At 30.8% G+C, this 16534-nt stretch overlaps 2 protein-coding genes across 2 annotated transcripts; one reads left to right on the top strand and one right to left on the bottom strand.

Moving 5' to 3' along the window:
• The first annotated feature begins 3817 nt into the window (after positions 1–3817).
• Positions 3818–5502, top strand: LOC101514380 (costars family protein-like). The gene is made up of 2 exons (XM_004504799.4): positions 3818–4004; positions 5075–5502. The coding sequence occupies exons 1-2, from the start codon at positions 3921–3923 to the stop codon at positions 5252–5254; spliced, it is 264 nt and encodes an 87-aa protein (XP_004504856.1). The 5' UTR covers positions 3818–3920; the 3' UTR covers positions 5255–5502.
• A 386-nt stretch (positions 5503–5888) lies between these two features.
• On the bottom strand, positions 5889–12262 carry LOC101514051 (KH domain-containing protein HEN4). Its single transcript, XM_004504798.4, has 7 exons — positions 11574–12262; positions 9272–9733; positions 8885–9160; positions 7496–7762; positions 7339–7421; positions 6516–6627; positions 5889–6197 (listed from the first exon to the last, which is right to left on the bottom strand). The coding sequence occupies exons 1-7, from the start codon at positions 12063–12065 to the stop codon at positions 6057–6059; spliced, it is 1833 nt and encodes a 610-aa protein (XP_004504855.1). The 5' UTR covers positions 12066–12262; the 3' UTR covers positions 5889–6056.
• Between the last annotated feature and the right edge of the window lie 4272 nt (positions 12263–16534).

Raw genomic sequence — 16534 nt, 5'->3', positions numbered from 1 at the left:
ATTACGAATTTGATAATATGAGAGATCAAAATTATATTTTAATATTTTTTATTAATTGGTTTTTTTAAGTAATTAATTAAAATATTGGTGTTTAATCAATATTTTATTTTAATTAATTGATTAATAAAAAAGATAAAATTGTTAAGTAATTTGTCATGTGTCTACCATGTCATTTAAATTTTTTCATATGGCTATATATGTCTATCCCTTAGTCCAATCAGCAAATATTTCACATAGAGCCTAATCTAACAAACACTTCAAATATAAAAAGACTAAAATACCAATAAATTTTCTATCTTGACATTAAATTTAAAAGGTGCCTATTTTATAGAGATCAAAACATCCAATATATAATATGGTAAATTTTATTAACTTTTTTTTCTTTAACTTTTTAAGTAATATTTTTTGTTTTCTTTACTATAATTGTGTTATACTCATTCAATTTTAAATATTAATAAAAGTTAATCGAAGAAAATTGATATATTTAATTTAAATTTTAAACTAAATATATTAATTTTTTTTATTATTTAAAATTGAAAGTAGTATTATATAGCCAAAATACATTTCACAAAAGTTAAATTACACAAAAGTTAAATACTAGCCCTTTATTTATTTATTTATTTTTAACGAGTTAATCATTTAACTTTCTTTTGATAGCAATTTCGTCCTTAATATTTATAAATATTTGCATCTATAATTTTAATTTCCAACCAATAAAATTAAAACTCCAAACTATTTTAATTTTCTAATAAACTTGTTTAGTTACTAACAAGTTTTGATTGCAGGAATATTAAAAACATACATCCTCAATTAGTTTTTAAAAAATTAATTAAACAAGAGATAATTTTTAGTGAAATATATGTTAGATTCTTGAAAAGAAATACAAAATTTTATTAATCTAAGTTATCAAAATTTATTAAATTGTTCTTTATATGACTAATAACAAATTTCATAGTAAAATTTTAAAAACCTATAACTATAAATGATTAAAATAAAATTATAACTAAAAATAATTAACCGTATTACCTTTTATAAACATAAAAAACTAATTTATTATAAAAAAAACAAAGTAAAAAAAATCAATTTGATATTATATAGTATAGTATGATATAAAATTAGGTTAAATTACATATGGAATCCTTTAATTTAATTTCATTTTAGTTTTATATATATATATATATATATATATATTTTGATTTGGTTATTTATTTTAATTTTAAGTGACAATTTGATATTTTATGTTTTAAAATATCAACAATTTTACCATTTTTTTTATAAAAATTCAAAAAAGTCATCAAAATTTTCAAACAAAACCTATAAAATTAATAATAATCTTCAATATAATGCAAATTTTATCAAATATATATATAACTCAAATATTCAAATAAACTCATTTTTTCATCTCCAACAATATCAAATAAAGAATAAAAATATGAGTTTATTTAAAGATTTAAATAAATTTGATTAAATTTTCATTTTATCGAAGATAATAATGAATTTTATGAGTTTTGTTTAAAAATTTTGATAATTTTTTCAAATTTTTGTAAAAAATGACGTTTTTGACATTTTAAAATATAAAATATCAAATTATCACTTCAAATTAAAATAAAGAACAAATTTAAAAAATAAAACATTAAATCATTACATGAAATTAAAATTACATATATCACGTATATTTACGATCACAGCTGCATGTTACCCACATATGGATATATACAACGTTGGATGAAGGGAAACCAATCCTCTGGTGACGCGTCTCACTGCTATCATTTTTTTTAATCGAGATTATTCTTCGAATCAGATAGAAGTACAATCAACGCTAGAATTCTTCCTCGAGAAATTTAATATATATTTCTGGATTGAATTTGGACTTAGAAAAACTGAAAGCGACTTTACCATCTCAAATAAATGCTCGTATCTCACCGTTGTCTTAGGCATAAGCTTCCGCACCTTATTTTCATCGAAATCAAGACCCATTCTCAAACTGCAACTATTATTGTATCTATTTCCCTAAAAAATCATTTAACCCCAATATATATTAAACTATTTCTTTTATTACTTTGAGTTGTGATAAGTTTTCTTTTTTCTTTTTTAGTAACCCCAGCATTACTCGTTTTTCCAAATTATCCCATGCATTTAAATATTGATTTCCATTAGATTTTCATATCACTTAAACATAACTCTAAAAATAATTTTTTAAAAGGGTACATTTTGTAAAAAAATTAACACAAACTAGATATTTAGACAAATGTGTATTATAAAAAAAAAATTAGTGTATACTAATACGATGAATATTTTAATTAATAATTTTCTTCAATTTGTCAACATGAACATTACTATAGTATTTATTAAAGTTGATTAAATTAAAATTTTTGATACACTATTTACTTAATTTTGACCTCAATAATTAAATAAATTATTATCATTATTGAAATCGAAATTAAAATCATAACAAAAAACATTATTTTAAAATAGATTCAAAAAAATAAAACTTAAAAATTAAGTAGTTTTAAATATAAAATATAGTCAAACTAATTCATAAATAACATGTCATTCAACTATTGATAATTTAATATTATAGTAATAAACATGTTAATTTTTAAATATATCATAAAAGTCTACATATATTTAATACTATAAATAGATTTATTTTAAATTTAATTGAAAATTTTGAAAAGCACAAGCAACATCTATAGAACAACACCATCTAAATTTTGTCATTTACAGTATCAATTATCTTCGCTTAAATGGATTTAGAATTTATTGATATTAACAATTTTGTACAAATTATAGGTACCCCTCCAAACATTACTTTAATATATCAGAAGTCCACCACACATTTTTATTTTAGAAAATATAAAATGCTTTTAGGCTAAATAGAAGCTTCACACGCACAAGGAAAGATACTTTATTCCTTCTGGTGGTGTGAGAAGAAGATATATTGTAATTGTAATGATGAATGTAGAAGAGGAAGTTGAAAAGCTCATCATTTAACCCCAATATATATTAAACTATTTCTTTTATTACTTTGAGTTGTGATAAGTTTTCTTTTTTCTTTTTTAGTAACCCCAGCATTACTCGTTTTTCCAAATTATCCCATGCATTTAAATATTGATTTCCATTAGATTTTCATATCACTTAAACATAACTCTAAAAATAATTTTTTAAAAGGGTACATTTTGTAAAAAAATTAACACAAACTAGATATTTAGACAAATGTGTATTATAAAAAAAAAATTAGTGTATACTAATACGATGAATATTTTAATTAATAATTTTCTTCAATTTGTCAACATGAACATTACTATAGTATTTATTAAAGTTGATTAAATTAAAATTTTTGATACACTATTTACTTAATTTTGACCTCAATAATTAAATAAATTATTATCATTATTGAAATCGAAATTAAAATCATAACAAAAAACATTATTTTAAAATAGATTCAAAAAAATAAAACTTAAAAATTAAGTAGTTTTAAATATAAAATATAGTCAAACTAATTCATAAATAACATGTCATTCAACTATTGATAATTTAATATTATAGTAATAAACATGTTAATTTTTAAATATATCATAAAAGTATACATATATTTAATACTATAAATAGATTTATTTTAAATTTAATTGAAAATTTTGAAAAGCACAAGCAACATCTATAGAACAACACCATCTAAATTTTGTCATTTACAGTATCAATTATCTTCGCTTAAATGGATTTAGAATTTATTGATATTAACAATTTTGTACAAATTATAGGTACCCCTCCAAACATTACTTTAATATATCAGAAGTCCACCACACATTTTTATTTTAGAAAATATAAAATGCTTTTAGGCTAAATAGAAGCTTCACACGCACAAGGAAAGATACTTTATTCCTTCTGGTGGTGTGAGAAGAAGATATATTGTAATTGTAATGATGAATGTAGAAGAGGAAGTTGAAAAGCTCAAGGAAGAAATCACGAGACTTGGAAAGGTTCAAACAGATGGTTCTTACAAGGTATATTTAACAAAACTACTACTCCTTCATCTTTCTATATTCTTCTTATTGTCCTTAGAATTGTATGTATATATATATATTTCTTGGAATTTTAACCTCACAATTTCTTCACCTCATATCCCTCATACATGTTGCATATAGATAGGCCCTTTAATTAAGCACTTGAGTCAGATCTATATATATAAGTATGCGGTATTTGTTGAATGCGATAACTTTCTTTTTCTAATAGATCTATATCACGAGGGCATTTACAACATTGGATCTTCATTTTTGTTCATAGATCCATTTATCTATTGTGAAATATCATAAGAAACATGTGTGCTAACAAACATAAGCATAATTATCAATATATATACGGATATAGTATTTGTTTGCTGTTACAAACCATGGAGTAAAGATATCATGTGAGAATGTTTCCATACAAAAAACCTAAATTGAAGACGGTTGTGACTTTTAAGTGTTCACAAGCACTGAATTAAGCAATAAACAGCGTATAAGTATTTATTGATTTAAAGCTTTGGTACATTGAATATAGATCTTGGTCCAAGCACGTCATGAAAATTAAAATTTGCCGGAATTTACCTGTGTTGTTTATATTATCCAACGAGGCAGAAAGTAGCAACAAATGACTACAAAAATTGTAATTGGATTTTGACAAATTTGAATCCTCTATCTTTTGTGTTTGATAATTTTGGTGACTTCAATGTATTTTAGGAAGAAATAGATGATTAAAATAAATTAATAAAAGTTATTTGAATGAAAAAAAGTTTGATTAGGAGAGAGATAGAAACAAAGTCACAAAATGTAAGAAAATTGAAAGAAGTAGGGGATTTGAATCTGTGTGTCTGCAGATACTTTTGAATGTTTGTTCTATTTTTATTAATTATTTAGATGACATAGTATTATGGTATCAGAATTCATGAATCAACTAGTGATTTGAATTTATTTGCTTGTCAATGTACAAGTTGTAATAGTTCACTCTTAAACATATGATGAATTTGTCTTGCTGATTTTATTACCCAACGCACAACTCTTTAATAATTGAGTATAATATCTGTTGCATTGTGAAGGTTACATTTGGAACACTGTTTCACGATGATCGGTGCGCAAATATATTTGAAGCACTGGTTGGTACACTAAGAGCTGCTAAAAAGCGTAAAGTAGTTGCTTATGATGGTGAGCTACTGTTGCAAGGAGTCCATGATAATGTGGAAATCACTCTTAATCATGTCCCTGCAGCTGTCAACTGATGCAGTTGCGAAGGGCCATTGAGTATCCTTTGCTGCTTGAATCACAGACATGTTTTATGGCCGGTGAGATACTATTTTGCGTGATTGTGTAATATATATGCTTTTGGAGAGGACTAAGATATGCATCTCGTCATAAACTCATTACCATTTAGTTTCAGTTTATCACTTGCAAAACCAAAACATATTTGTGAGGTAATATTTTGTGCAACAAAACTCTACCATCTATATATTATGTTTTCCTTCCCTTATTTATCCTATTTGTTTAGGATGTGGCCACGGAACCATTGAAATCTATGCACTAACATACTTTTTTATCTCATGTTGATATGCAATGACTACAACAAACTTTGGCTTGATTATCAGATGCCCATTATTTCTTAGTGTTCAACATATGCTCAATCAAGCCCTAGCAAAAGTAGCTAGTGTTCAGTGTGCAAATGCTGTAAACCCTAGGATACGGAGTCTAATTCTTACTAAAAAAACATATGCTCAAGACAAGTATTTAAAGCAGAGTTCGTCTAAAATCATGAAAAAGAACCTATTCAAGACATGGCTTCCTTAACATGGTGATATTTCTAAAAGAACAAAAGGTGTTGAAGAATCAAGAGACCGCAGTTGAGTTAGTATACTACCGTTCAGTGAACAGCCTGCGCTGAATTGATTTCAAATAAGATTAACGGTGGAGTATATTTGAAGGGCTGTACATGCTTTTCAGCGGGGTCAAAAAATATATAGCAAAAAAAGAAAAGTCGACAAATTTAACACTGTTGAAAATTAAGCGGGCATCGGTGAGGAGATATTGTCATGATGATCCACTGATAATAAATGCTTGGAGAAGGCTCTGAGCTGCTTGAGTTTCATCGGGTGTGCCTGATAAGATAATAGTAGTCCTGTTACTTGTTCCAGGACGGGGTTCGCGAACAGTAACCTTGGCACCTGATATCTGATAATGAGAACACAACCAGTTCAAAACACGGTTATAAGGTGCCTTCCACAATATATTTTTACCAAGTCTCATTGCTCACAATAACAATGCCATATCTGGACAAAAATACCTAAGCAGGGGATATAAATGCAGCCAAAATTTCTAATACTTTCTGTATCATTGCATAGTTTTTATCTAGGAACAAACTTTTGAACAAATAACCAATTATGAAATAAAAATAGGGATCACACTTGCACGTTAACAATGACTAACACGACGAGCTTGTAAGCAACCAAACAAACTGTGATATGTATGAACTTATCTGAGCTTATGTACCTGTCTCAATTGATCCAGATTGCTACCATTTTCCCCATATACAGAGTCAACAATATCATCGGGAACCACAATTTCCACAGTTGTATTAGTTACAATGGCAGTTTTACTCCCACTGCAGACCAAAAAAATGTAATAATCAGAACATGACAGTTTGTGAGATCTTAGTCTATACTAATTCAACAACTCATTCAGAAACATTTGTTTCCTTCTCTTGGCTTTAAGGGTGAGGGTAGGCCCTTCCTTTTCCAAAATTCCGAAGGTTGGGGCTAACAATTAACCTTGGCATTCAGCAATGATATATAGTGGAACTGCATATATTCTACCAATAAGGAACTCATGGACACAACACCAAGTCATGCAATTGTCATGGGAAAACCAGTTAACAGTTGAACGAACCCTTGTTGGCATCAGAAACCATTTTATAGTAGTTCAGTCATACGACTTTACTCAATATCAGGGTTCTAAACAATAGCAAACAAGCAATGATCCCAGAAAGGTCAAAGTTTTATAAAATATAAGTTGCTAGTACAGCGCATTGATTTGCCACTTGACAGATAAGTACATGGTGTAACTATATTCTACAAACAAACAAAAAAAGACAATTTGAGATTGACATGAACAAGCAATGCCAAGCAAGCACACAATCTGACCGAGGTAAAGGTGTTGCATGCCACAGAACTAAAAAATGGTTATGTACCAAACTATAAACTTCCTAGTTATCCAGATCATTCATCTTATGATGCTAACAAGGCCCATGGTTTGTTTCTCATTAAATAATTGATTTGCATTAAAGCAGGCGTTATGTATTTTGCAGATCACCAACCTGATAAGTTCTAAGGCATCGTTATGAGGAGTCAATCTCTTGCTAACATCACTGATGCATCTGGAAGTTATCCCACCCACCACCTGTCATGAAAGTTAATCATATAGTAAGGGAGAACTTGCAAAGGAAACTACCCAATGGAGAGGAAGACGAATACCTTAGGTGCCCATACCCCTGGTGAAGAAGAACGATCAAAATTTCCAGAAAGTGTACAATGAGCAATGCTTTGAGATAAAGAATGAATATTGAGACCATGATTAACACCACCAACTGGTTGGCCTCCAAGACCAAGAGGAATGGAGTCCCTCAGTCTCCCGTAGGGACCAGTTCCACCACTGTTTTTTGTTATGGCAAAAAGATGATCTCGCAGTCTACTAGTTGCATTATACAATGCATCTCGAACATTTGGAAATTCACCTGATATCTGAGGGGAAAAAAGGGACGAAGATAGAGTAATTAATAAATGCATGAAGCCACTGCAAGATTTTGATGACTTAGTAAACAAAGTATAGTGACACAGTCACACATTATGACTGGTGCATAGGGGTGAAAGTAAATGATTGGAAACAATCACTACAGCATGTGTGTTACAATCACTACACATTTCACCAAGGAAATCATGCAGATCATCTTTGGAAAGTGTGAAAATCAGATTTCCAGATCATGCAAATCCATGAAGGAAAATTGAGCACTTCCACACATCAGTTGCAGTAACTGATATATGCATCAGGAAGACCATCAATATCAATTTGACTAATATGGTGATTTTAAGGATACAAGTATATAGGATAAAAAAAAAAACAGTTTCAACTTTAAAATATTACTCTCTCTCCATAAAAGAGAAAAAATAACTTATATTTCAAATATAGTTCATAAAGGGAAGATGTTTGTTTGTGGAATAAACAAATAACACGTTTAGACGCATAAGGCGCACACCAGCTGTTCATTACTTACAAACCAATCAAGCATAAGAAAAAAAATACAATTTTTAAAACTATGAAAACAAAGGAAGTAAAGTAACAATAAATTCTATAATCCACACTGGAAAAATTAACTCACTAGCAGATGATCAGACTCGGTCATGTTTTTATTTGGGTTGAGCATAACGTCATAAACTATTATAGCAATTTAGCAACTATGAGTCACACCAAGAATCTAACTTTTAATGTTGAACAAGATACACAGTTATATTGAAGCAGTTATGCAAGCATATTTTCTCCTCTGAAGAAATAGATATCAATATACGTAACAGAAGCCTTGTGAAATATACCTCACAAAGCCAATAGCTGAAACAAAATTTAGATCATGCTAGACTTGCTATAGCAACTATTCCTCCTGCAATAAGCATAATTACCTACATTTATCAGGATAAGCCAGAGATGGCTTTAAGCTTGTACGTAGGCATCAAGTCTAGCTAGTTTAGGAAACAAACACGGACTCACACGTATCATATGAAGCATTCTACACAGAATGACATGTTGAGAAAATATAAAGCATTCTTCAGCATCTATTGATTGTAAATACAAATAATGAATCATCTTCACACCTGTACCACTTGATCATTATATGATGCACACTTTGGAACCTGACCATTCCCAACTATACTGATGCTAGTCCTTGTGGCCTTCCGCATTTCTTGGACTACTGCTCCTCCTTTCCCCAACAAAACACCTACTTGGTTGGATGGGACTACTAGCTTTGCAGTGACAAATGACTCCTTTTTTGATTGCAAGTCTAGCACCTTCTCAACACAGCCCTCAACAGACCTGCAGAAAACAAGCACAATGGCCTTCTGTGCTGGAGAAAATCTTGATTCAGGATTCTGCCGAAAAAAAGAAAGCACCAGTGAGAGGAAATTTATTAAAGTACACCTAATAATAAACATACAAAACAAGAAACAGAAGTCTAAGAAAAAAGATTATATATGACAAACCTCTAAAGCAGTAACAATAACTAGCCGATCCTCGCACTCAACTACTGAAGGACCAACACTTATAGTAGCCCCAGTTTCATTCTGAAGAGCTCTTACGATACTGCCACCTTTCCCGATTACAGCGCCAACCCTATCACCGGAACAAAGAATTCTAAAGGTAACTTCCTGTTGAAGTGCTTCCGGATCCAGGGAGACTCTGTTAACTTCAGCTGAAAATGGATGAACTTTAGAGGGATTGCCATCAGACCCAATGGATGAAGTAGGTAATGCAGAGCTCCTCTGCTGACGGTAATCCATATTCAGATCAGTTAAACCCTCGTGTGGAACAGCATAAGTTTCATGCTGAAATACTTCATAAGGTCTGGTTCCCATCATCTTTGTTCTGTCAGGCGGAGGACACTCTTGAAGCCGACTAGCAACAGCAACGAGTGCCTTCTTTACAGATGATGCATTGCCTTGTATCTGACAACACACAAAAAATATACATTTACTCAGTATTTAAAAAAAATTAGATAGCACAACTAAATTCAAACACCATTTAGCATATTCACATGTCCTTTGATCAGTGAGATAGAACATGTTCACAACCTTAAGCATGGAATTGAAGTCATGTTTTACATTGCACCCAAGGTAGCAAAGACGAGCCAAATAACAATAAAAACCTGTAACACCCTTCAAGACTAGACTCTCTAGCCCACTTAAGACACCAGTAACCACTAACTAGATCTACACCTTCAACTTAAACTTCAAAGTCCACAGGGGTGAAAATTTACCAATCTGTTCAATTATTAAAGTAATTTTAATGGACTGATTTAGTCGGAAAAGTTACAAGCTTGTATGTACCCAAAAAGAGTCCCACGTGTACCAAAATGGAGTACCCTATTTTTTATAAAAAAAAATTGTATGTACCACAAGTATCCAACATGTACTGGTATGGGTACATACCAACTACGTGTATGACTATAATTTGGAGCAGTCGTGCTTCATAGCTAACCATTGTTACCATGCCATGTAGCAAGACCGGGCATGAGAGTATTTATTACGCAATTAACCATCAGAGTATTTTATTACTTTCCTTAACAAAACAGTTTGTTTAGACTTGGAAATTTGCACATTTTCTATGCTATACTTTCTCATTTAACCCCAATAACAATCTCATCAGCGACAAGATCAATACAGATAATAACTTATTATGCAATTAACCGTCTGAGTATTTTATTTGTTTATAAAATTTTGTTGGGAAACTAGCATATTTTCCATGTTATGCTTTCCCATTTAGCCCCACTAACAAATATCATTCTCTTTCTGTCTCCATTGAATGAAGATGAAATCCACCATATCCATTACTGTCTTTCACATACCACAAATTCCTTTTTCGCATGGTTCACTAACAATCTAGGGTGGAATTTTGTGCAACGATAAGGGGTTGCCTTGCGAACTAGAGGTGGCAGGTTCATATCATGGACACAACCTCTTCACACTGGTGGCGGTGATAAGACTATGCACATCTACCTGCACCTCGCAGACTAGAATACCCTTATGGTTCATTACCGAGCGAGGGCGTATACCCCATTTCGGAGGTCCCTTCATTAACTGATGCTAATTCTTCAAGAATTCTTGCATTTGGATATAACTACTTAATTGTCAGTAGTTCTACAACTTCTTTAATTCAGACTTTCAATAAATTTAAGTAGCTTAAATAAAATGATATAATGGTGGTTCATGTATAGTTCATAGGTTAGATATCCATCCATTAAATGGATCATGGATGCAACAGATTTTCTCAATAACTCATTAACAAAATGGTTTATTACTTTATTTGTCTATCAATTTCTACATTGTTAATCTTTGAAAGCGGTGCTGAGCGCCAGACCTCAAATCAGCTATAGCAGTATAGCTGATAGCGGGACAGCTGCTATTGTTAAGACTAAAAAACAGTATACAAAATAAACATAAATCCCAACTGGGTACATAAACACTAAAAAATAGCAAAATACACAAAATTAAAGGGATAAGTAGCTTTTGTCATTTGTCACTAAGATTAAAAATCAAAACCCAATATAACCTAACCACTAATTAAAGTTAAAAAAAAATCAAAATGACAACCCATAAAAATCAAGTTCTAAAATGACAACCAAAAACATGCTACCACATCTAATCCAAAAGAAATCCAATTTGCCAAACCTTAATATCACCATCGTCACTAGCACTGAAGTATAATCCAATGTATGATTCAACAACATGGCAAGAAAAACATTGATTCCAGTAATAATGAGAGTAAAAAGAAAGCGAGTGAGTGGACCTCAATGATTTCATCAGAGGGCTTAGAGAAAACAGGCAACTTATCATTCAAAACCCTAATTCTACATCCGGTGTCAATCCTGATCTTCTCCACAACCTTTCCTCCTTTTCCGATGACGGAACCAGCCTGACCGCCGTTAGCAAGCAGTCTGCATGAAACCACCCTATCTCCAACGTCAGTTCCTTCAGTCTCAGCGGCAGCAACATCAAGAACTCTTTCGAACACCTTGAGCAGAGCCTCAGGTGGCTTGGAGACATCTGGTACACCTTGGCCGTCGAGCTTGACGATGACGACGATGACACGCTCTGGAGAGTCAGGCGGTGCGTCGTCGATTCTGATTTTGGCGCCGGTGAGTTGCTGAAGTGACTTGATGACGGAGCCAGATTTTCCGATGATAGCGCCGACGCGGGAGGAGTGGCAGAGAAGACGGAAAACGACGTGGCTGTAAGTGCGCTTGAAGGAGGGATTAGGGTCTTCAGTGTTGCTTCCCATAGTCCACTTCTTCTATGATGAAAACTAATAATAGTAATAAATAAATAAATAATATATAGCACCTCTTTATTTTAATAAAAAAATGATATAGTTTTGGTTGAGTCTTGTTCCCTGTGCTCTAACTCCAATAGCAATAGCAGTAGCAGAAGAAAGGGAGAGATAGAGCAACGTCGGTTTTGCTCTAATAAAAATGGAAAATAAAGACCAAATACTTCTTTTATTAAGTTTTATTTCAAATTCACCTGCTCTTTTTTTTTTTTTTTTAGTCGTAGACAACACAGATAAGGTGTCAGTTATAGTTATTCGTGGCTAATAATTGTGCAATAATATAATATATTAAAAATATATATATTGGGAAGAATTATTTTGAGTCAAAAATATTTACACATCAACATTTTTTAACATTGTGACTTGAATAACTGATATGTCATTATGATATTGTGACATTTCGACAACAACAAAAAAAGAGTCTAATTAGAAAACAAAAAACTAGATAAATTTAGATGAAACTTACCGGAAGATTTAATATATCTCTTTTGTGAAATTATTAAAAATAAATTTGAATGTTATTTTTTTTAGTGATTAAAATAATTTTAAGGATCAATTTAAATATTCTTTTATAAAATCAATTTTAATGCATGAAAAAAAGGACAAAACTCAATTTAGTGTGAGAAAAATATAAATAATTTAAAAAAAACAAAAATAAATCACACATGAGCTTATAAAAAAAATGGGACAATTGAGATCTAACAACAAGTTTTTTTTAAGGGTCCTAACAATAATTAAAAAAGGTAATTTAATCTGTCAATAAATTAAAAATAAATAATTTGATTTCTAAAATGTTTATTAATAACTTATCTGTCAACAAATCGTTCATTTTGTATATTTTGTAGTTCTTACAGATATGTATTACTTTAACTATGAATTATAACATATATTTTATCTTTGATTTACTATTGGTATTATTTTTTTAATATGTTATAGATCTTTTTGTTAAAAATCGAATATTAAAGTTAATGTCGTAGATATTTTTTATCAATAATCATTTTTCTAAGCACGAGTCTTTTTAAAAAAAATATATATATATATATATATATATATTATGAATTTTTTACATCAATATCTTTTTTTTTTTTTTTTAATTTTTAACTAAAATACTCTACTTTCAAATCTATATACTAAAATGTCCTACTGTTTGAACATAGTAGAATTTCGCTTCCTGGAGATGATGCGACCTGTTGGAGTGTTTATTTTTTTCACTTAGGAGGCCGCTGGCCGGGGATGCGACCTCCTAAATGATTTTTCAATTTTGTTTCCGTTTTATTTGTTTCTTTCTTTCCTGATCAATGCTTGCATATAATGAATCATATATTAAATTAATTAATAATTATATTAAATAATACATTAATAAATAATAATAATAATACATTAATAAATATTAATAACAATAATAATAATTATTATTGTTATTATTAGTAAAAATTATTATAATTAAAAATAATTAAAATTAAAATAGTAAATTAATATTGTTATTATTAAAAATTATTAAAAATAATTAAAATTAAAAATAGTAAATTATATTATAAATTTAAAAGAAAATACATTAAACAAAATTATATTAATAACACGAAACAAAATACATTAAATTAACGGAAAAAAAATACATCCTATTGATGTCCACCTAAATGATCTTCAGTACCACATCTGGGATTTCGTCGAACTCGTTTAGCTATTTGAACGAGTTGAGGTTCTTCCGGTTCATCTTGATCATTATCCTCATTGTAAGTTGTCGGTGGATTAGAACCAATACTAGTTGCTTCCATATAATGTTGAGACATAGGATTATACATAGAGTCAAACACAACATAAGCCGACTCAGGAGTTATGCACTGAGTTCCAAACAAATTATAGAAAAGTTCACTTTCTGTTGGATAACCGGGGGTTGGTATTTCTTGAACCGAAACATAGTACTAAGTCGTTGGTAGATCATAACATGGAACTTCTGTAGTAGGGACATGTAGGTGAGGTGATGATAGAGACAATTGTGCTATGTTTTGTTGTTGTGAGCTTGATTGGGAGGTCGACGGAACAAAGGGATATGACGGTGGTTGCAAACGGGGATCACAAAGATATTATTCGACAGATATAAATAATTTGGTGTGTTGTCTAAACCAAATCATATATTATTTGTTGTGGCATAAAAGACCTTCTACGATCTTACCTTGCAACACGTAATTGTGACGCTCATTCCAATGTTGAATTTCATCCCTCCAAACCCAGTTCCAGTTATCATCAACTCCATGTCTCATGTCGACCTCATGGTACGCTCTCATGTCCTCTAGTGGTTGTGGTATTTGTTGATAGAAGCCGAACTGAAGTGTGACCCTATCTGTATGATGTTTTTCAACAATATGATAACAATGCAGATAGGTACATGCAGTCCAAGTGATCATCTCTTCCTCTAAAACTTCACGTTGAAACCTGAGATAAGGTCTCCAATAGAACTGAAATTTAAAAAAACAAGCTAAAGTAATTATAACAAGTATAAAAAACAAAATATTTAAAAAGTTCAAATAAATGTGAATGAATATATTACTTCGTCAACCATCATGTGATCAATTGTTTTTCGGTATCCTTCTATGTCGTTATGAGGAACTTTACCGAGATTTAGACCACCATAATTAAATTTGTCGAATATATTAAAAATAAAAATTATAATAAAATTAGTAACATGGTGCATTTGGTTTTAAAAGAAGAACAAAAATATATAAAATTTATTTGCAATAGTTACCTTTGTCTAAGTGGAAATATCCATGAATTGGGTGATTCTGGAGTGAGACAAGACAAACGATACCATGCCCAATCTCCTAACAATGAAAGATGTTTTAAATGTACACAGTTGTTGGATTTGTCAGACATCAATAACCCTCCAATCATACGTAGGATGTATGCTCGACAAGATGCTTGTTTTTCTAATACAAATGCATCTTCATCAACATCGTCAAACGTATCCTTGAGCCACTTTAATTTAATAGAATTACCTTTTGTTGTTATTGAGGTGGGATAACTCCTAAGTAATCTTGACAAACTTCTTTAACGTTCACAAAATTTGAACCGCTAACAGGAAAGACAGAAACATTTAATCCTAAAATGTAGTATACATCTTCAAGAGTTATTATGCACTCACCTACTGGAAGATGACACGTGTGAGTTTCTGGTCTCCATCTCTCAACCATAGCAGTAATCAGGCCAATATCTAATTTATAATTTCCGAGTTTTATCACTTCACCGAAGCCATCCTCTTGCAAATATGGTAATATGGCTTCATTTGGCTTTTTATTGACGTTACCGTGACATTTCAGTTTATCCTTTAAGGGTGACTAAAATTAATAAAATAAAATAATATAAAATAAATGAATAAAATAAAATAAATTAAAATACAATAAATTAATATAATATAAAATTAAATTAAATTAAATTGAATAAACTAAAAACTTACAAATGCTTTAATATATTGGATTTCAGCTCTGTGATTCGTAGATAGTTTCATGATAAAAAAATAAACTTTTTGATTAAGAGATATATTTGAATGTATGGAAGAGATGTGATAAAGAAGAGAAGTGAAGAAGTTGTGGTAAAAATGTGGGAGGAGTGGTATATTTATAGGTCGCGTCCCCAGGCCACGATGTCTTCAGGGGGTCGCTCCCTCGGGCAACGTCATGATGCATATTTTCAGGGTCTTCAGGGGGTCGCTCCCTCAGGAAACGACTTCTTCAGGGGGTCGCTCTCCTAGGCAACTACCTCTTCAGGGGGTAGCATCCCCAGGCCACGATAATGCAAGGACACCATTCAGAATCAATCTTGTCCGTCGAATAAAAATTATCAACGGATGCGGATGATCCAATACCAATCCGTGTGACTTGTTTTCAACCAATGAAATCATTTTATTAAACATTCAATCTCGTCCGTCGAATAAAATTATCAACGGGTGTAGATGATCCAATCCTTGTGACTTGTTTTCAACCAATGAAATCATTGTATTAAACATTCAATCTCGTTCATCGAATAAAAATTATCAACAGGTGTGGATGATCCAATCCTTGTGTCTTGTTTTCAACCAATGAAATCATTTTATTAAAGATTCAATCTCGTCTGTTGAATAAAAATTATCAACGGGTGTGGATGATCCAATAGCAATCCTTGTGACTTGTTTTCAACCAATGAAATCATTTTATTAAAATTAGAAACACCTTATAACTTCTATAAATAGAAAACAAACTTCCACTATCTCAACACACCTACTATCTCACTACATCTTTTCAACAATATATCACTAAAACTAATATCTCACTATATCTTTTCAGCAGTATCTCACCACACCTACTATCTCATGACTGCTCAACAAGTAATTTGTATCGTTTATTACAATGGTACAATTGTTGATGGAGTTGAAGGTAAAACATTCGTAA

The sequence above is a fragment of the Cicer arietinum genome, chromosome 6 (assembly GCF_000331145.2).
Source record: "Cicer arietinum cultivar CDC Frontier isolate Library 1 chromosome 6, Cicar.CDCFrontier_v2.0, whole genome shotgun sequence".
NCBI lineage: Eukaryota > Viridiplantae > Streptophyta > Magnoliopsida > Fabales > Fabaceae > Cicer > Cicer arietinum.
The sequence above is the reverse complement of the archived record's forward strand: the minus strand, read 5'-3'. Positions and strand labels throughout refer to the sequence as shown.

Coding starts and splice junctions, on each gene's coding strand:
- LOC101514380 (XM_004504799.4), top strand. CDS start 3,921: ATGATGAATGTAGAAGAGGAAGTTGAAAAGCTCAAGGAAGAAATCACG. Junction 4,005..5,074: donor AAACAGATGGTTCTTACAAG/GTATATTTAACA, acceptor TGCATTGTGAAG/GTTACATTTGGAACACTGTT.
- LOC101514051 (XM_004504798.4), bottom strand. CDS start 12,065: ATGGGAAGCAACACTGAAGACCCTAATCCCTCCTTCAAGCGCACTTAC. Junction 9,161..9,271: donor TTATTGTTACTGCTTTAGAG/GTTTGTCATATA, acceptor TTTTTTCGGCAG/AATCCTGAATCAAGATTTTC. Junction 7,422..7,495: donor CAGGGGTATGGGCACCTAAG/GTATTCGTCTTC, acceptor CTTTCATGACAG/GTGGTGGGTGGGATAACTTC.